Source organism: Capra hircus, chromosome 10 (genome assembly GCF_001704415.2).
Source record: "Capra hircus breed San Clemente chromosome 10, ASM170441v1, whole genome shotgun sequence".
Lineage (NCBI taxonomy): Eukaryota > Metazoa > Chordata > Mammalia > Artiodactyla > Bovidae > Capra > Capra hircus.
The window spans coordinates 37,853,885-37,872,961 of NC_030817.1; the positions used below are offsets into that span (position 1 = coordinate 37,853,885).

At 55.8% G+C, this 19,077-nt stretch overlaps 1 protein-coding gene across 4 annotated transcripts; it reads right to left on the bottom strand.

Annotated features, from left to right (window-relative positions):
• Window positions 147–19,060, bottom strand: DUOX2 (dual oxidase 2). Of its 4 annotated transcripts, none has more exons than XM_018054138.1 (34): window positions 18,757–18,953; window positions 18,494–18,570; window positions 18,140–18,229; window positions 17,718–17,882; window positions 16,938–17,125; window positions 16,581–16,782; window positions 16,310–16,476; window positions 15,884–15,944; window positions 15,652–15,748; window positions 15,107–15,197; window positions 14,728–14,830; window positions 14,117–14,280; window positions 13,411–13,586; window positions 13,072–13,190; window positions 12,571–12,708; window positions 12,235–12,348; window positions 11,844–12,046; window positions 11,361–11,546; window positions 10,050–10,275; window positions 9,876–9,969; window positions 7,816–8,003; window positions 7,234–7,303; window positions 6,717–6,800; window positions 6,002–6,180; window positions 5,631–5,861; window positions 5,350–5,449; window positions 4,585–4,634; window positions 4,171–4,298; window positions 3,763–3,916; window positions 2,301–2,533; window positions 1,945–2,103; window positions 1,646–1,801; window positions 1,408–1,536; window positions 147–1,123 (listed from the first exon to the last, which is right to left on the bottom strand). In XM_018054138.1, the coding sequence occupies exons 1-34, from the start codon at window positions 18,762–18,764 to the stop codon at window positions 1,001–1,003; spliced, it is 4,653 nt and encodes a 1,550-aa protein (XP_017909627.1). In that variant the 5' UTR covers window positions 18,765–18,953; the 3' UTR covers window positions 147–1,000. The 4 variants fall into 4 exon arrangements, 3 of the variants coding, with proteins under 3 accessions (XP_017909627.1, XP_017909628.1, XP_017909629.1); XM_018054139.1 differs by having other exon boundaries at window positions 1,001–1,123; window positions 18,945–19,060; XR_001918673.1 differs by lacking the exons at window positions 147–1,123; window positions 1,408–1,536; window positions 1,646–1,801; window positions 1,945–2,103 and adding an exon at window positions 2,977–3,091 and having other exon boundaries at window positions 2,431–2,533; window positions 18,757–18,995.

Below are 19,077 nucleotides of genomic sequence, written 5' to 3' on the forward strand. Positions count from 1 at the left end.
CTGACAGGGGTACAAGGGAAGTTTCTGGGGTGATGCAGATGTCCTAGATCTTCATCGGGATAGTAGTAGTAACACGTGTTGTGTATGGTAGCTTTAAGATTTGTGCACTTTACTATGTGTAAATTATACTAAAAAATTTTTTTTTAAATTAAAGCTTAGCTTTTGAGGAAGGAGCCACTTGAAGAAGGAAAAGGAAGGGTCTTAAAGAGTATGGAGGGGATGTCCCAGGTTGGCTCCTGTGGAAGGTAACCGACTGTCCTGATTTGCCTGGAACTGAGGGGCTTCCTAGGACAAGAGACTTTCAGTGCTAAGACTGGGAGAGTCCTGGGTAAACTGGGACAGCTGGTCATCCAACTCCTGTGAAGGTGGGGAGCCAAGAGGGGACTCTGGATGATGGGCAGAGAGGCTGGGCTCCCGTGGTATTGGAGCTGAGGGGCTGCTCCAGCAGGAAGAGGTGGGTCTGCCAAGAGGTGAGGGCAGTGGGCGTCACTGGTGGTCCCTCAGCGTTCCTGATCCCCTAGGAGCAGGAAGGGCTTTGGGGTAGAGCTGGAGGGCAAAGCCCTCAGAGACTGAACTGAGACAGTTGGGCTGCCAGGTTTAACACTGCAGCTTCTAAGCTGGGCTCTGAGGACATTTTCCCTTGAGCCCTCTCTTCACACCAGGTACCCCCACCCCATCCTACCTCAAATGCCTAGGCCAAGAAAACACCAACACTATACACTGATTTTGTGGAAGGGAAAAAGACATGGAGATCTAGCAGAAAAAACGCGGTCGTATCTTCACCTCAGTTATCACAAGGCATAAACTTCCCCACTTTTATCTGCCACAGCCTGCTGTGATGTGAGCTGCAAGTGTCTCTGCTAACTTCTCAGAGCCTGGGACAGATGGGGCAATGAGGGAGAGGCCCTTTCAGCTCTCTGGCTGAGGCCTGAGGAGAATTCTGACAGAAACTGTTGGCAGGGCTTGTCCATGGAGGGACCGGGAACCAGGGAAGGTGGGCTCAGAAGTTCTCATAGTGGTGCACGAAGTGGGCCTGGTCCTGCTGGTTGATGAGCTGACAGGCCTTCTCTACATTCTTGGTCATTCCTGGAGGGCCGCAGCTGAACACCCCGATCTTCCGCACCTATCAAGTGTTGGGGGGGAGGGGGCAGTGGTTGCAGAGGAGAGGCCTGTGGCCTTGAGATGCTCACTCCCCAGGAGTGGCTTCCCAAGCCTGACTGGAGTGACCAGAGCATTGACCTCAGGCGCTGAGGAGGAGGAGGCTTGAACTGGGGAGGCAGGGGTGGGATTTAAAGCCCTCCTCCAACCCTGGACCCCATCCTGAGGTCCTCTGCTCAGGACACAGCTGCAGGCTCTTCAAGGGCCAGGAAGTCCTGGCAGGGGAAGGATGGTTGGGGTGTGACTGACCTTTGGGTGGACCTCCTGCAGAGAACAGAAAAAGCGTTCAAAGGGGGGACGGCCAAAGTGGGTGATGGAGCGCAAGCCCGTGAACAGACTCCGGTTCAGCACCTTCTGGAAGTGCCGCTCACAGATGTACTGGGGGAGGGAGCAGAGGAAGAAGGTCACAGCCAGCACCTTGGCCATCCTGCCTTGCTCGGCCCACCCACACACCCACAGAGTCGCCCCCTGGCCGGCCCTGACGCACCAGCATGGTGGTCCTGAGGTCGAACTTCTCAGCCAGCTGGGTGATGTAGATGTGCACGGACACGAGGTCCTGGCGGTCATTCTCCTCCACCTCCCGGATGATGTCAGCCAGCCACTCAAACTGCCGCTGGGTCCGTGTCACCCAGATGAAGTAGATCTGGGGATACATGACTAGGGCTTTGACTCAGCTCAGCTCAAGGAGCCACGGGCTTTTTATCATGCTGCTTTGCTGTGATGTGGGGACACAATCAGGCTGGCTGTCCCTATTTCTTTGAAGAATGGACGAGAGTAAACACTCACCTTTTTACAGAGCATTTGGCTCCCCAAGGATGACTTGAAGACCAGGTCTTTGAGGATAGAGGCAAAGGGGGTGACCCCAATGCCCCCTCCCACTAGCACTGACACCTCAAACTTATGCCACTCCTGATGGCCCTCTCCAAATGGCCCATCGAGGTACAGCTGCCAACAGAAGAAAAAGATGAGATGAGATTAGATATGTGGGGGAAGAGGGACACGGAGAACCAGTCTCTTTGAGGCACCCCAGCCCTCTCCCAGTCTGACTTGGGGGTAGCTAAAGCATCTTATCCTGGGGTCAGGAAGGGTGGGGACTTTCTGTCAATGCTAGAGGCCCCGAAAGTGGCCCCAATGATGGGCACCTTTGGATATTTGGCAGAGCTGTCACCCGTTGGAAGTGAGTAGGTCTCCCTGAGGCGGGTGGTCCACGGCCCCACCGCCCGGATGTGCAGGCTAAGCGTCTCTTCATGGGGCGCTGATGTCAGCGTGAAGGGGTGGTACTCATTGGTCCCCAGAGCCAGGCAGGCGATCCGCACCCACTGTCCTGACTTGTACTCAAAGCCTTGGGGCCGCTGGAACTCCAGGTGGGTCACTCCTGAGGGTCGTGAGCAGGGATGGGCAGGGATCAGAGGGCTTGTTCCTGGTACCTGAGAACCAGCAGGTGCCCTGTCCTCGCCACAACCTCAGGCACAGGGAGCAGCCACATGATCTGAGCTAGGGCTTCTGGGTTGGGGGTAGGAGGACCCTTTTCTCTGTTTCTTGGGTAACGCAAGAGCTGGGCTTCTTTGCTCCCCTGTTCTAGCCCCTCCCCTCCTCTTTGCTGCTTCCTCCCACTAAGGGCCCAGGCTGACACCACTGTCCTGGATACCAGTGTCCTAGGTCAGGGGACCTCAGGCTCCCCAAGCACCACCTCAGTGTTTACCAAATTTCCAGCATGTGAACGTTACCTTTGTGGTGGGACTTATGTGCTTATCCTCCCGCATTATCATTGATCTGATGTTTTTCTGTAAATTGACTTATTTTTTCAACTCAGTTTACCTTGAGAAGAACATTTAGGTCACTGAGGCAGGTGGAAAACCAGTGTCATGTGCTCCATCTAGCTCTAGAGGCCAAGCTCTTCACCACCACCTTACACACCCAAGTGTTACGTGCTCTAAATAGAAAGTACCACATTTTATCACGTTTTAGCTGGATCCTGTTTGTTGCCTGACCACAGCTGAGCCTCAGGCTTGTTCTTTCATTGTGGAAAAAGGAGATTTGCATGTACTGGCGGGTGCAAAAGGCATGCGAAGACCATGCTGAGACTTTGCTCTTAAGTAATCTTGATTGGTATAAAGTTGAATGAGGTTAACTTTCTTACTATGTGAATTCTGAGGGTCAGCCAGCCCCACAACCCTTAAATATCTTCCACCATCCTCTATGGTGATGTGAATCCCTGCTCTGGCCAGCACTGACTCTCAACAGACCCTTGTGGTCTGGGCCATTTGTCTGTCTCTGAAGAGGGGTTTCTCCGAGTGAAGAAATGGGAGAGGGATGTTCGGTACCCTGCCCTGCTCCCAGGCCACGCACGTACTGGTCTTTCTCGTCCTTAAACCCCTCTGAACACCTTTCAGCTGGCTCTTCTCATAGTCACCTTTCACTGTATGCAAGTCCTGGAAACTAAGTCCAGACATTCTGGGGGCTGCAGTTCCATCAAGAAAGCCTTAGGGCTCCCCAGAGTGTCTCAGAAACAACAATGGGGTGAGGAGGCCTGGGAAGCTGTCTCCCCACATCCCATGAGTTGACCTCCCGTGCTCCCCACGCAAGGTCAGGCCAGCTTGGTACCTGAAGGCAGCAGCTGCGCCTTCACCACGCCGATCTCCACCTTCTTCCGGCTCAGGCTCACCAGCTTGTCCCCCATGTAGATAAGTGCTGGGACCAGGAAGTAGATGTGGAAACGGGGCAGCTGGATCAGGGCAAAGCTGCCGTGGATGATGAGCTGAAGACATAGCCAGTTAGTACAGCACAGGCTCAGCTGGCCAGCCCCCTTTCTGTACCCACCTTACCCAGACACTTCCTGCTCGGGCCCTGGGCCTGGGCTGAGGGCACGGAGCTGGCACTGCTCCACAGACTGTGGCCTCAGATCTCAGGGCCTCAATCTAAGCTTTTGAGTCCAATTCAGCCTACTCCCTCCCCACATCATGATGCTCATCTCTGCCCTGTGGCCTGGCCCTGCCCAGAGAAGTCCCTCACCAGCACATAGAGCAGGATGTAGAGGTGGTGGGTCAACCAGAAGCCCCGGAAGCTGCGGCGTCGGAAGTGGCGGGAGGCAAAGACGTACATGATGGCAAGAACCAGGAGCAGGAGCACCCCTGTCATACCTGGGGGCAGCGGAGACAGGGTCAGACAGTCCTGGTCTCAGGGCCTCAGCCTGGGCTGAGAGTAGCAGAGAGCATGTCCCCATTCTGCTCTCCTTCCTTGGCCTGCTTCATTCCTCCCTGGCTCCCAGAACAGCTTAACCAAAGAAGCTGGAACTAAGGCTTGTCCTGGAGCCTTCAAAGGGAAACTGTCAACACTATAGACAAGTGCGTATTCATGGGAAGATGAAGACAAAATCAGAAGTCCTCAGACAGAACCCCGAGACTCCACATACCATCTACTCTTTACCTGGGACTGTCTGGAAGAACCACCAGTAGAACTTCTGGGGAAGCTTGGACCTGTAGGGCAAAGACACCCAGAACCTCAGGCTGGGGCAGGAAGAGCTCCAGCACTGTTGCAATGTGACTCTGTTCCTGATGGCCTTGAATACAGAGGTTCCTGGGCCTCTACCCAGACGACCAGGGATCCTTCCAAAGAACATGGGCCCCAGCCTCCTGTGTTCTACTCTCTGATCTCAAAGCAGTTCTTCTTCCTGTGTAATCTTGAATTGTCCTACTTCAGCTAACCTTTGCTTTCTTGAGTTCATATTCTGTAAGCCTGGTTCACATTCTGTAAGCTCCATGAGGGCAGGGAGCTTACCTCTATGCTCTATCACTATGCTCAAACAATGCCAGGCACAGACGCAGTGTTCAAGAAATACTCGTTGAATGACTGCATGTATCTTGGCATTCTTACTCTCTGGCTCCGGGATGGACACATAGACATGTTCCATAAATATTTGCCCAGTGAATGGATGGCAGGCTGAGAAACCAAGCTGTGTGTCAGGTACACATGGGAAAGAGTATCCAACTTCATCTCCAAAAGTCCTTTCCTGGCCAGTTATGGCCAGCTTCCTTCCTGAGGGCAAAAAAGTCATCTCTCAGCTTTCTCAGGATGCTAATTTCTCACTCTCACTCAGTGAGAGAGTGGAGAGTCTAGGGCCATCTACCTCTTTTCTGTTGTAACCTTAGGCCTGCCCCAGAATTCCCAAGGGGGGCCCTCCCCAGAACTGACCCATCATTCACAAAGACGCTGGGAAAGATGCAGGCCAGCAGACTGAGGGGGCTGACTGAGAAGATGTAGACATTCACCACGTGGCCAGCACTGTGTAAAACTGAAAGAGACAGATCCTGTTAGAGATGCCTCCCAGGGCCAACCCTAACTCCAGCCCCGAGGAGACAGGAGGCACAGGGAGGAGAAAAGGAAGTACAAGGAGCTCCAGTCTCCCCACTGTCTTCCCCACAGCTAGACCCAGGGGCCTGAAGCCATGGCAAGCATGCCCAGGTGCCACATACTGGCCAGGACCACAGCGGCCATGGCGATCCAGCGATGGAAGTCCACGGCGGCGTCGAAGGGCACGTAGCGGTTGAGGAAGGTCTCTCTCAGGAAGGTGATGAGGTTGCGGCACATGGTGAGCAGGATGTAGGAGAACATGAAGGAGACGCTGGCCGCCGTGCCGCGCGACAGGATGATGCCCACAAAAGTGGTCTGTGCAATGCCCGAGGGTGGCGAGGCAAAGGCGTAGTCTGGGGGTAGAGTTGGGGTGGATCAGCACAGAACAGAGGCCTGAGTCAGAACACCTGCGTCCCCCAGGCCGGATGCTGAGGTTCGGGAAAAACAACCAGAAGGCTCTCACACCTCCCCTTCTGCAACTTGAAACTCTTACAGTAAGCACGCTCCACAAACAGTCCAGCACAGATGGCCGAGAAGACAGCCACGCACACGATGTGCCGCCGGTAGTTCTCCACGAAGCGCTTGTACTGCTGCAGCTTCTGAGCCAGGAAGCCCCGCTGCATCTTCTCCTGCAGCGCCTCCGTGTACAGCCGGGGAGGGGGCACCCCTGCCCTGCAGCAATGGGAGGCAGGTGGCCTGAGGTCAGGGCATCCTGGCCTCCCCTAAGTGCCACCCTATAAAGGAGACCTGGTGCTCTGGCAGAGGTCAGGATGGGCCACAATAGATGAAAGCAAAAGCTTCTGGCGGGTGACTCCCACTCTCCCAAGCTGTTACCACTCATCTTGACTTGCCCGGTCCACCCACTCTTCCATCTCCCCACTACTCCATCTCCACTTTCCCCTATCTGTCCTATCCATCCCTCTTCCTGCTCCTTACCCAGGCCTCACTGCTGTGCCCAAAGCAGCCAGGAGCCAGGGGACCCCTCCCTGCCATCTTGGTGTTGCATCGAGTGCCAGGCCCCTGGCCTGAAGAGTAGGGTGCAGAAGTTGGAAGAGGTTGAAGAGTCATTCAACTCAACAGCCTGCCAGCCAGGTCAGGGACATGTGGAATGAGTCTCAGGATGGTCTCTTGTGGGTGGAGGTGGGCAGACCAACACTCCAAGACTTCTCCCCATGTCTTTGTGGATCAAGGTTCTAGAAAACACTCACTTTTTGCCAAACCTCTTCTTCAGCCCAGGGCCTCCCAACTCCGGGGCTTTTGAGGCAGAGAGCCCCACTCTCTGAGGGCAAGAACTGAGGAAAGAAAAATGGGGCTCATGATCCCTTTGTCTTTGCAGGCAGGAGAAGAACTGCCATGTCAGGGTTGAGGGTGGGCTGGGAGGGGGTAGATCCTGGGATTCATTTCTGTCCACAGAACCTGCCCATAAAACTGATCAGAGAAGGGTCTGACAGAAGGCAGGACCAAAGGAATGGATATGGTCAGGTCATCTGTTCTGTGTGATGATTGTGTCCTGGAGGGGCAGAGAGAGCCAGGCTCCTGAACAGTAGTGGGTATGTGGGTATGTGTGTTATGTAGTCGGAATACAGACTCAGAACAACCGTGTGTTAAGAGCTACTTTCAGAGGGCAAATATCTGGCCCAGGGGCTGATCTCACCAGCCCTACTTGCTTTGTTTCTCTGCAGGGGACCCAGTCAGGACACCTCCCCATGCCCCATTCCCTCTCACCGTTCCTCAGAAGTCCGAGCGATGAATGACACTCGAGCGCTGATGTTTGGTTTAAAAATGTCTCCAACACCTGGAGAGGAGAACAAGAAGCTGGACAGGCTTCCCCAAGAGTGTGGGGAGGTGACCGTCCTAGGATGGCTGCAGGGCAGTGACTTGGTCACATCCCCATATCCTCTCCAGCCTTGCTCCCCTCACTGCCCACACGGAGCACCCACACAGGGTGGCCGCTGCTAGACAATGTGGCAACTTTGTGCAATTAAGAAAAGGGTCCCCCTCCAGGTGGATGCAGCCCTGCAGATTCTTTGTATACAGAAAATGGGGGCTCATCCTCTGGCCAGACTCACCCCAGATCAATGTGCGTGGCTGGTGTGCAGCATGTAGGCTAGATTTCTGCCTGCCCTGACCCCTCCGTGGGCACCTTTGTGTACAAATTGCACAACTGTAGGTGACACCCTTGGTTAGATATGCCTGGCTCTGTACTAGGCACCAAGGACTAAGAGAGAAGTAAGACCTGAGTGCTATGCACCAGGAACTGACATTTTGAAGATGCGCCCATCCCTGATGCCTTCCAAACTCACACACCTCCTCCTCCACCTCTGACACAGAGCTGCGTTCGACGGAGCTCACTGTCGTGGTCCCGCAGCATGAAGTGGAAGTCTTCCCACGTCAGCTCCTGCTTGTCCTGGAAACCTGACTCCCGGAACATGGACTCCACCACCTCGGCCAGCTGGGTCTTGGTCAGGCAGTTGTTGGAGATCTCAATGAAGGACCTGGGTCGGGGGGTGAGGGGAACCCAAGAAGAAAGCAGCCTGTCACCCGGCCAGGTCAGGTTTAGGCAGGCAGGTGCTGGGTGGGGCGGGTCCCAGACTATCTAGTGTGGTTGCCAGTGACCCAGGAAATGGCACCAAGAAGGTGTTCATCCAGCCTGCTGCTGACGCTAAGCTGGGTGGGGTGGCCACGGCCCGAAAGGCAGAACAAAACTGAAAGTGACCTTGACCGGTTAGAGAAAGCAGCCCTCAAACGGGGGGCATCTACAGCTGGGATAAATGTCCACTGTGTGTAGGGATGTGTCCAGGTGTGCCACGGCCCACTCGAGTGGCAGGCTCTCTCGTGTTGATACCTCCCACACCCATGCCGGGCACCCCATTCATGGTCGACTGGGGGCACAGACAGTTGGGAGTTGAGGGAGGAGATGTAGCCACAATGGCTTCCGCTTCCTTGTGCCAACACCCCGGGGCGCAGGCAGAAGTGTCTCTACACCCAACACGACAGCACCTACAGTGGCCATACTTTTTTCTTCAGTGCACTTTGGGACACGAGCAAACACACACGCACATTTGTGTTGAGTCCAACAGAAAAAAAAGCTTTGCCTGCATGGCACAGCAAACAACCGCCATCACATTTTTTAAAAATACATCATCCCACTTGCTCAGGGTGAGACTGAGCCAGAGCCACGCTGAGTATAGGACGAGGAGGTGGGAGCTTAGCCCCCAGGGGCAGAAACCCTCTCCCAGAGGGTCCTGCAGCAGCACACCCAGCAAGGGACAACTGCAATCCGCTTCACCCGAGCCCTTTCAGAAGCCCATGTCCAGCTGTTGTATCTGGTCTGCAAAAGAAGTGGCAGTGAAGGAGATCATGGAAAGCAATGAGTAAAGTTTGCAGGGGTAGAAAAGTTAAAAAGATCTGAGCTGTTTTTTGCATTCTGTTAATTCATTTGCTCATTTGTCTCATCTGATACAGTTGCCTATGCATCAAATGCCTGCTATGTGCCAGTCACAGTGTGGAGGAAGTGGATGAGATATGAACCCTGTCCTTGTAGAGCTGCAGGAACCTGGGTTACTGGAGCACTGTCTTCAGGAATTAGATGTCTATGAGCCCAAAACTGGTCTTTATTGGCACACCACAACCAGAGATGGCTTAAGAAGCAGGAAGAGAGAAAGTTTGAAATATAGAACAACATTCTGTTTTTCTCCTCCTGCCTGTCCTGGTGATTAAGATTGGCAGTGACCAAGGGCATCTGTCCTCCAGGATTCATGCTCTCACTGTGTAAAGCACAACCTTAGAAGAATCAGCCAAGACCTGACTTCCCTGGTGATCCAGTGGATAAGAATCCGCCTGCCAGTGCAGGGGACGCGGGTTCAATCCCTGGTCCAGGAATGCCCCACAAGACTTGGGGCAACTAAAGCCAGTGTGCCACAGCTACTGAGCCCACTTGTCTACAGCCTGCACTCCACAAGAGTGTAGCCCCTGCTCGCCGCAACTAGAGAAAGCCCACATATAGCAATGAAACCCAGTGCAACCAAAATAAGAAAATTTTTTTTAAAAAGAAGAGTTAGCAAAGACCTGACAGCATCCAAAAGAGGTTGGTTGGCTTTGTTACTGGTCATCTTGATGTTGCTTGTATTTTTTCAGTTGGGAGAATCTTCTGGCTGGTGTTGACTGAAGAAACAGACCCTTCTGGGTGCAGGGGCCTGGCCAGATAAACTTTGAAGCTGGATGCTTTGGGCATCCAGGATGCAGTGTCTAGGCCGCCTCTCAATGCAGATGGCCACATAACCTCCTCACCTACCCTCCTCTGACGTAACCTGTTTTCCTGTTTTTAATACCAAGACATCTCAGAACTGGAGGGGCCCACCCCATACCGCATCATGGTGAAGAACTCGTCCTTGGAGAGGAAGCCATTCCCATCAATGTCATACATGGTGAACATCAGGCGGGACTTGTCCTCCGGGGAGCCTGGGAAGAGACAGGGGGATCCCTGTCATCTCTCTGCTAAAAGATACTTGTCACCTGGGATGGTCCACCCATCCCCTCACCTTTCATGAAGACCACCAGGACGTCCAGGAACTCCCGGAAGGACAGGTAGCCATTGCCATCCTTGTCAGCCAGAGAAAACATGGACTCCACAAACATGTCCTGGGGCTTGAGGCCCAGGGACTCGGCAAACTCGGCCCGGCTCAGCTCACACGTCAGGGCCTCCCGCACCTTTTGCGATGAGTCCAGGAGCAGGGTCCCTGCATCCACCTGGTTGATATCCAGCACCTATACTTGGACAGCAGCAGAGGGAGGGAGAGGAAGAGTTGAGGCCTCGGCTGGAAGCAGTTCAGTGGCCCTTCTCATCTCCCGAAGTCTGGATCAGAAAGGTGAGCCCTGGTGGTTGCTCATGGTCATTAGACAAACTTCTGACTTGGGCTTCTGCTCTCCTGCAGAGGGGCGACTGTAGCAGGGGATGGGGTGGGAGCAAGGAGGGACAGTGTTTAGGAATGCCAAGTGAAAGAGCCTACACCAGTGACAGAAACTGCAGCAGACATGAATGGAAGGCAGGAAGGGGCTAAAGATATGCTCTTTTATCAGTTCAGACAGGGTTGCCATGTGCCTGATTTTTAAAGTCACATACATGTAACTTATTGTGGTTTAGTGGCCAAGTCATGTCTAACTCTTTTGCGACCCCATGGACTGTAGCCCACCAGGCTCCTCTGTCCATGGAATTTCCCAGGCAAGAATACTGGAGTGGGTTGTCATTTCCTTCTCCAGGGGATTTTCCTGACCCAGGGATTGAACCTGCATCTCCTGCATTGGCAGGTAGATTCTTTACCGTTGAACCACCAAGGAAGCCCATATATGTAACTTCCATGCATTAAATGCAATCATGTACCAAGCACTTGGGCTAAACATTGTACATAGAACAGTGTTTATCAAACTTTAGAGTGAATCAGAATCCTCTGGAGGGCTTGTGGGTGCCAGCTTCAGAGTTCCTGATTTCCTAGGTCTGGGGGAAGGGCCTGAGGACTTGAATTTCTAACAAATTCCCAGATGAGGCTGTTACTGTTGGTCCAGGGAGCACACTTTGAAGACCACAAACGTAGACTATCTTCCTGAATCCTCATAACCCAAGGGGATGGATCCTATTTTAATCACTTTTTTATAGACGAGGAAACTGAAAACAGAGCAGAGGCAATGTAATTTGCCTAAGGCGATGCCCTAGTGAGTAGCAAATCCTGGGTTCCAGCGGGGCTGTCTGTTTCCAGCCCGCAGGACAGAAGCTCAGTGCACCCTAGACAGGGTACTGTCCAGGTTTCCTCCTACCCCTGGGCCCTTTCTGCCTCCAAAAGGCCTGGTCACAGCACCTGGGCAAAAAGGTGTCTGAAGAAAACCTCCAGGATGCGTTCCCGCTGCTCTTTGGTCACAGCTTTCCTGAACAGCTCATACTCGCTCATCTCAGCCACCTCCAGGCCCAGAGACCAGTTCTCACAGAAGCCCCGCAGATGCTGCACAAAGGCGCCCCGCTCCTCCTGGGAGTTAAACAGCAGCACCTGGCAGAAGGAAGGCCATGCCAATGCTCAAGCTCCTGGCTCAGCCTCCCCTCAGATGTCCTTAGGTTGGGGGAAGGAAACTAAAAGGCCCCCATTCCAACCCGGCTAGGGCCCAGTGAGTGGCCCAAGGGGGTGAAAAGGAGAGTTGGGTGGGGACCTCGGAAAGCAGTGCCTCCTCCCAGTGTCAGCCCTCACAGACGAGCCCCGCAGCTGAGGACAGGGTGACCTGAGAGGACCTGCCGTGAGAAGGGAAATGGGCGAGGGCAGCCCAGGCCAGGGAGGCTGGCTGGGCCATACCAGATCATACTCCTTGGGGATCTTGAGCAGCAGGGCGCGGCATCCGCGGTTGCTGGACAGGATGAGGTTGACCTGTTGTGGGGGCTGCAGCTGGATGGTGCGGAGCACAGAGAGCCGCCGGTCCACAACTTGCAGCCGCCGGTCTGGGAGCAGCTGGATGGTGACTGGATAGCCCCTCTCCCGGGGGCCCGGCCACTCCATTGCTAGGGAAGGGACGACGGCAGGGCAGAGCATTTCAGCAGAGCTTCCCAGGCTCCAGCCCTCAGGCCAGTTCCAGTCTGAGCCAGCACCCCGAAGCCTGGCTTTCTCCCCACATCTGTAAGCTGGTCCTTTCCAAGCACCCCACACCTTCAGTTCTCTTCCCCCTTCCCTCCCCTTGGCCCCATCTCACCTGACAGTCCATCACTGGCTGCTTCCTTCTTCACACTCTCTTTGCCTTTCCTTTGGAGCTTCTTGCGCTCTCGGCCCCGGAAATAGGCCACCACCCCAGAGATAAGTAGGCTCACTGAAGGGGGTCAGAAGGAGCCAGTGGGGAGAGGCGCCCCTCACCTGTGGGTTCACCAAGGCCCTGGCTGCTCCCCCTCCCTTCCCAAGGCATCCTAAGGCTGGCTTCAAATGAACTCAGGACTGAACCCTACAGGTCAGTCAGTAACAAGGGGTGGGGACAGTTCGTGGAGAGGAGGGGAGCTGAGAGAAGAGACATGGACAAGGGGGCTGAAGGGCTTACCTAGTGGAAGACAGCACAAAGCCACGATGGTGATGCCAAAACCAGGACCACTGCCCTCGAAGTAATGAATCTCGGTCATGGGCACACAGGGGGGCAGGTCTTCGGTTGTGAGCTGTTGGGGCTGAGGGCAGGGTGCACCTGAGGGAAAGGCACAGAAGGTCTCAAGGCCTGAGCATCCCACTCCTTGGCCAGGCATCCTTCCCCTCTTCTCCTGTAAAGGGCCAGGTAACCACTCCCTCCCAGACCCACCTCCCTGGAACTTGTTCCCCTCAAAAGTTCCTCTTCCACATTCCACCTCTCAGCATCACCCAAACCCGACCACAAGGTGCAACCTGCAAACCGTCTAGTCTCTACTGGGGGAGGCGCCTAATGCAGGCCTCCCAGACCAACACAGAGGGAACTACCTGGTACTTAGCCCCTGAGACAGCACCAAGTGACCCCACACACACAACCTCTGCCCCTTCTCTGCCACCATTTCTTGTGCTCTCCCAGGCCACCCACCATTCTGCCAAATAAAGACATTGGGCTGCAGGGTGTCAGGGTCCACACTGGTGACAGCCACCAGCACATCCCGAAGAGTGGTGCTTCTAATTTCTGCAATTTCCTCTGGAGAGAAGAGCCTAAGTTGGGGAAAGCCAGGAATTGTTTGGGATGAGAAGGGATCACAGGTCTCCAGCAAACTTGGGCCTGGGGACCCAGATGAGACAAATAGACCCAGAGGATTTGGGGAGGGAGTTGTGGGCCATCTGAGAGTCAAGGGCCCATGGAGGCCATTCACAGGCAGAGGGTCTGGGGTCCAGGCCGAGACAGAGACTGAGGCGGGAGCCAGGCAGGCCTTACCCATTCCTGCTGTTCTCAAACCAGTAGCGGTCGCCATCCCGCAGTCGCACAAACTGATCAAGGACGATGGTGCTGAAGAGGGGTCCAGGGTCCCCGTGGCTCTCCAGGAGCCCCCCGGGAAGTAACTCCAGCCGGGACAGGTCCTGGTTGTACAGGGCCGCCGTGGCCTCCAGCACCTGGAGCACCACAGGAGGTGAGGAGTGTGTGAGCATACATGTGTGGTTTTATGTTAGAAGGGCGGCCACTACTGCCCCATCCCTCAAACATGGGACCCCCTCTGTGGCCTGGCTTGCTGCTCAGCCCTGAGGGAGTCTCCTCTTTCTAGGCAGCCTCCTCAGGTGGTGACAAGTCTGGTGGGAGGACCAGTGTGTCACCACCCAGATTGTCTGTCTCCAGTGACCAGCAGCTTCAGGGTCATCCATCCCATGGGGCAAGACCCTGCAGGAATAGGACAATGGCTCCCCACCCAGGGGTCACTCTGCAGAAATGGTACAGAGTAGCGGTGAGGATACTCTGGAATCAGATGCCTGAATTTGAATCCTGCCTCTGACATGGACTTAACAATTATGTCATTGGTAAAATGGGGACAATGATGGTGCCTACTCTATAATGTTCTTCACACGGATTAAATGGGTTACACATGTAAAGGACTTAGTATCACCTCAAGAAAGCTTTAGTTGCCATTATTATCATCACTATTTCTGACCTGAGGGTCCACCTTGGGGTTGAGGTCACTCCAGTTCCTCGGGATCTTCAGCCCCAAGGCCTGCAGGGCTTGGCTATAGCTGGGCAGCCCCATGTCTCGGCCACGTTGGATGCTGCTGGCCACGTAGTCAGTGCGAGAGAACTTGCCAGGGCCAGGCCAGTAATCTAAGGAGGAGAGAGGACCTGGCTCTAGGCTCAGTCCTGCTAACCCTTCTTTACCCAGCAGCCTTGAATTGGGCTGTTGGCATTACCCATATCCAGCACATGTCAATGTCACCATTTGTGACCAGGGGCAATTTTTCTGGCAAAACTCTTCCCCTAAGACTCAGGATGGTTCTAGTCACCAAATTCCCCATCCCACCTCCTTAACCTCAAGATGGTACTGGACAAAAACCTTTAGAGACCTAAGTGCCAGAGATTGTGCTACCCCCTACATACTCAGATGTAGGTAATTTAGAATACAGTTATTTTCCTCTAATTTTTTCTAATGGCTGTTTGCTGTCTGTGTGTTCTTACATTGTAGGTACCCTAGGCCTACTTGGTGACTAACCCAGAAGGGTTCCCAGGCTCACGGGCCTCTGGGCCCTCATCTCCTCTACTTCCAGTGCTTACCCCTCAGATCTTCCACCACAGTACTGTCCTCCAGCTCTGAGATCTGGGAGGCCATTCCCAGCAGTAGCTGATTCACTGCCTGAGAGCTGTTCAGATTGGGATTCTGGAAAGAAACAGCACACTTAAGGTAGGTCCTCAGGCTCCTCCTCAGTGCAAGGTCCCTCTCACTCAGACCACTGCAGCACCCCAGGACAAAGGGCCCTTGGCCAGTCCTAGACCCTGTTGAGCTGCTGTCCCCAGATAATTTTCTGATCACTCTACCTTCATCTCCCACCACCCTGAGGCAGCAACACCTATGAACTGGAATTGTTGCTTTTCCGAGCCTGTGTGACGAGACTGACCTTGACCCACCTTCCCTTGTCCCTGAACCCAGGCTGACCTCCCGAATCCAGTAGCTGTTGCAGACTCTGAGAGCTGGGGAGCTGCCAAAACCCTCGTTCAGGACCATCTGGAAATGACAGCTGGCATTTCTGAAATGGGGAATCAAGGATGCGGTAAAAGAATTCAAGGAAGAGGCTGGGGTGGGGCTGATGTGGGGTGAGGCATTCAGAGGGCGTTTGGTGAGTACTAAGGGGTGTCCTCTGAACTTCCTTGACTGCAGCAGGGATTTGGCAATCAGTGTAGACTGGAGGTAGAGGTTGCTCTTTGTCCACGCAGGGTAAGAAGGGAAGGAGGGAAAAGAGTGACACAGCTGCTGGACAAATCCTGCTCTCAGCAGCTGAAGTTCAGCTGTTAGGAGGAAATGGAGAAACCTCCCTGTTAAGACTGGACTCCTACCCCAGGGTTCTGTTTCAGGGGACCAAATTCTGCTTCTCTTTCCCCATGAAACTGTGGGGGTGGGGTATATGAAAGGTATATGAGTGGCCCCAAGGCCACTGAAACTTCACCTCTGCCAATGTGCTGCTCAGCCAGACCTTCCCTCACCTCATGTAGACGCCAGGGGGCACCATGGTGGAGAAGAACTGCTCAGAGGCAGCCAGGAACTCCGGGGAGATGCTGGGGTCCAGGAAAGGGCGATACTCTGTCCACAGGGGTAATAAGAAAAACAGGCTCCTTACCCTCACATACTCTCATCACAAGAACCCACCAGTCTTCTTTGTCCTATGGATCTTAATCACCCCCCTCCCCAAACCCCCTCAACCCAAGTGTTCCTCACCTGTGTAATTTGGAGGTGTTTGCTGCAGGAAGCTGGGCAGCCACTCATACATGGCGATGTTCTGAGGGTCAAGAGAGGGGAAAGGGGAGGCCAGCGCTGGAGCAGCCAGGCCACGGGGGATCTGAGCTCAAGGAAGGCTTAGGAGGGAGATGAGGACCAGGCAGGGGCAGTCACGGGAGAGACTCTCAGACAGGAGAGGTGCGGAGGTTCCTGTTCCCCACAGGCAACCAGGGCAGGTGGGTGGGGAGCGGGCTGAGAAATAATCATCAGAAAACCTCCTGCGTGAGTAGCTCTTTGCCTGCTTATCACCCTCAGGGGCTTGTCCTAGATGGCGGCTCTCTGGGGAGGGAGGTGGTGGTTTCTGGAGGGGTCGTCCAGGACCGAGGGCTCTGGAGCCTCCCGGGGACCAGGCCGTGGGGGACCCACCTGGTAGGTGGCGATGACCCTCTTGCGCGCGTGCTGGAACAGCTCCTCGTCCCCCCAGAGCGGGTACCGGCTGGCCAGCTTCTGCGCCCACAGGTTGTGATAGCGGAACCAGAGCAGACCCAGCGCCTGCAGGAAGGGCTCGCGGTTCCCTCGCTCGGCCCCGAAGGCTGCACGCGCCGCGGGAACGCAGGGAGGAGATGAGCGCGGGCTGGACCGCGGGGCGCCCCTCGCCGTCCCTCGACCGCGCCCCGCCCGGTCCCCGCCGCCTCACCGTATAGCCCCCGCGGCCCGCGGCGGCCAGTGGTGGGATCTGGCGGCGTCCACATGAGCAGCGGGGCCTGCGCGGCCCGCGGGAAAGCGGGGTCGGGCCCCGACGCCAGTTCCCCCCCGGAGAAGCTCCGCAGCTCGTCGCTCCAGGAGTGTGAGGAGCCATAGATGGCGCTGCCGTCCAGCCAGCCGGTCACCTCGTTGGTCTGCGGGGACGGCGGGAGGCTGAGGCGGGGGTCGAGCCGCCAGGCGGGTCTGGGAGGGGTGAGGGCCCGCGGGTGTCGTGGGTGCGGCGGGATGGGGTCCTCTCCACGGTTGCCTCGGGTCCCGCCAGCCCCCCACCCCCGCCTGCCGCGCTCACCAGGTCCCGGGGGTTGCTGGGGCTCTGTCCGGTCTCGGGGTCCCAGCGACTCCTCTGAAAGGGCAAGACCACGTCCCCGCTCTGGTCGCGATCGAACACCGGGTCTCCGGGCGGGATGTGGATGTTGAGGAACTCGGCTGGGCAGCCAGACTTTTCCACGCTGACCAGGTCCGACAGCACATGGTAGCCTGCGGGCGTGGGGTTCAATCTGGTAAGAATTGCTATTCCCCACCGCCAGGGAGCCTAAAGACAGATGTTCCAATTCAAGCGCCGCTCCACCAGCTCTAAAACTTTCTTCTAATCTGTAAAGTGGGGTTATAGTACCCTCCTCGCCCACCCCCATCTCGTCGTGGTGAGAATCAAAATAATACAACAAGTATAAGGGCTCCCCGGAGCCAGTCCCCATCTTCTAACAGATCGTGCCTCCCTCTCCCTCCCCGGGGGTAAAGAAGTTAATCCTCACAATGGGAGGAGAGGGGCGGCAGGGGACCTAGCTCCAAGGAGCTACAGGGAAGGCTAGTGGCACTCCTGGGTTGGAGTAAGGGGTAAGTGAAAGATTAGGAGAGCAAAATACCGCTGGTCAACACCCTCAAATCCGTCCAAGACGAAGAAAGTCTCCAAGTGTAGCCTGAGGGGATGGATTGGGGGACGGTGAGGACGTGGGTCGAAGTCGTGGATCGGTGTCCTGTGGACTTGCAGAGCGGCCTCAGGGCCCCTCTCAGGCGCTGAGCTAAGCGCCAGGTCAACCCTCACCGGAACTGTTCTCCCATTTGCCCTCACCGAAGAAAAGCCCCAGGACCGTGCGATTGCGGCCGGACGGCCTCCCGGAGCTGCCCCGCGTGGCGGCGTTGCTGAGTCTGCGCGGGTTGGGCAGCAGCGGCTCCTCGAGAGCCTGATACACGCCGTCCGCATAGTTGGCCGGTACAAGGCGCTGCAGTCGGGAGCCTGTGGGAAGCAGGGAGCCGGGCTCTGTCAGAGCACGTCGTTCCCAACAAGCCCTTGAACCTCGCCCTACGCCTCCCTCCAACCCCCACTCCCACGGACGAGACCCCTTTTTCAGTCCTCAGGTGTTTATAGGAACTGGCCGCGCAGGCAGCGGGGCGTCTGGCTGGCGCGCTCCCTCCCCGCCGCCTTCTCCGCGCCCGTTCTCCCGCACCCCTGCCTTCCACTAGCCGTTCCCCACCCCAGGCCGCAGGACGCACCCGCAGCGCCACGCTCGTGGTGCCTCAGGTTGTTGAACCAGCCGTCATAGCGCTGCACTTCCCAGGTCAGTGAGAATGAGTCCTGGCCACCTGTGGGTCAGAGAGTGGTCCGCTCATTGCTAGATTTCCTGCGACCCCTGAGGGACCCGATGGCCTCGGTCCGCGTCTCCAACCAGCCGAGGGCCCCCAACCCGACCCAAGTGGAGATGCTCCCGTGGCCTCTAGGCTGCGCCGGGAAGTTTTCCATCTCGCTGAGCCGCGCAGCGATCTCACCCCATATTCCAGCCGCAGGAAGCCTCTTGCCTCCACCAATCCCTTCCCCAACTCCCAAGGGAACTAGCGCCTGGTACTTACCCGTTGGATCCAGGAGTAGAGACAGCAGAATTCCCAGGAGCACAAGTACCTCTGGCCTTGCGCGGAGCATGTTGACCCTGCGACCAGCGGGGTGGGAGGTGGTACATGAGGAACACAGAGCCAGCCTCTCCCACAGCTGACAGCTGGCGCGAGCTGTGTCCACCCCCATTTCTGGAGCGAAGCTTTTAGAAGTATCGCCAACAACCCACACGCACAGGGCACTTTTTTAAGGGCACAAGCCTCTCATATCCCTCAGTGAATACCTGTCCATGGACACTGAGGGATGGGAAGATCAAGTCCCAAGTACCGGTCCAACCTCTGGCTTAGGGGTCCCGTCGGGTCAGAAGTCTTTTTCTTGGAATCTCTGCCTCTCTGCTCTGCTTCCTGCCTCTCCTCACTTCCTCCCTCCCCAGCTCCGCAGATCCTCAGCCACCCCCAGCTTCACTCTCACCCTCCTCTCTGGATCCTCTGAGTCCAGCTATGCAGGTGTTCCACTTAGGCTAGACCAGCGCCAGATGTGAGCATCTGGACCGGGCCGCTCCCTCTTGCTAGGCGGGTGGGGCTCCTCTTATTTGCATAATGAC

Bases quoted from the DNA above. Each gene is read 5' to 3' on its own strand.
- DUOX2 (XM_018054138.1), bottom strand. The intron at 9,970-10,049 runs GTGAGGGGATGG...GTCTCTTCCCAG, and splicing joins CCTGGTGGTCTTCATGAAAG to GCTCCCCGGAGGACAAGTCC. The intron at 5,862-6,001 runs GTAAGAGTTTCA...CTCTACCCCCAG, and splicing joins GTTTGTGGAGCGTGCTTACT to ACTACGCCTTTGCCTCGCCA.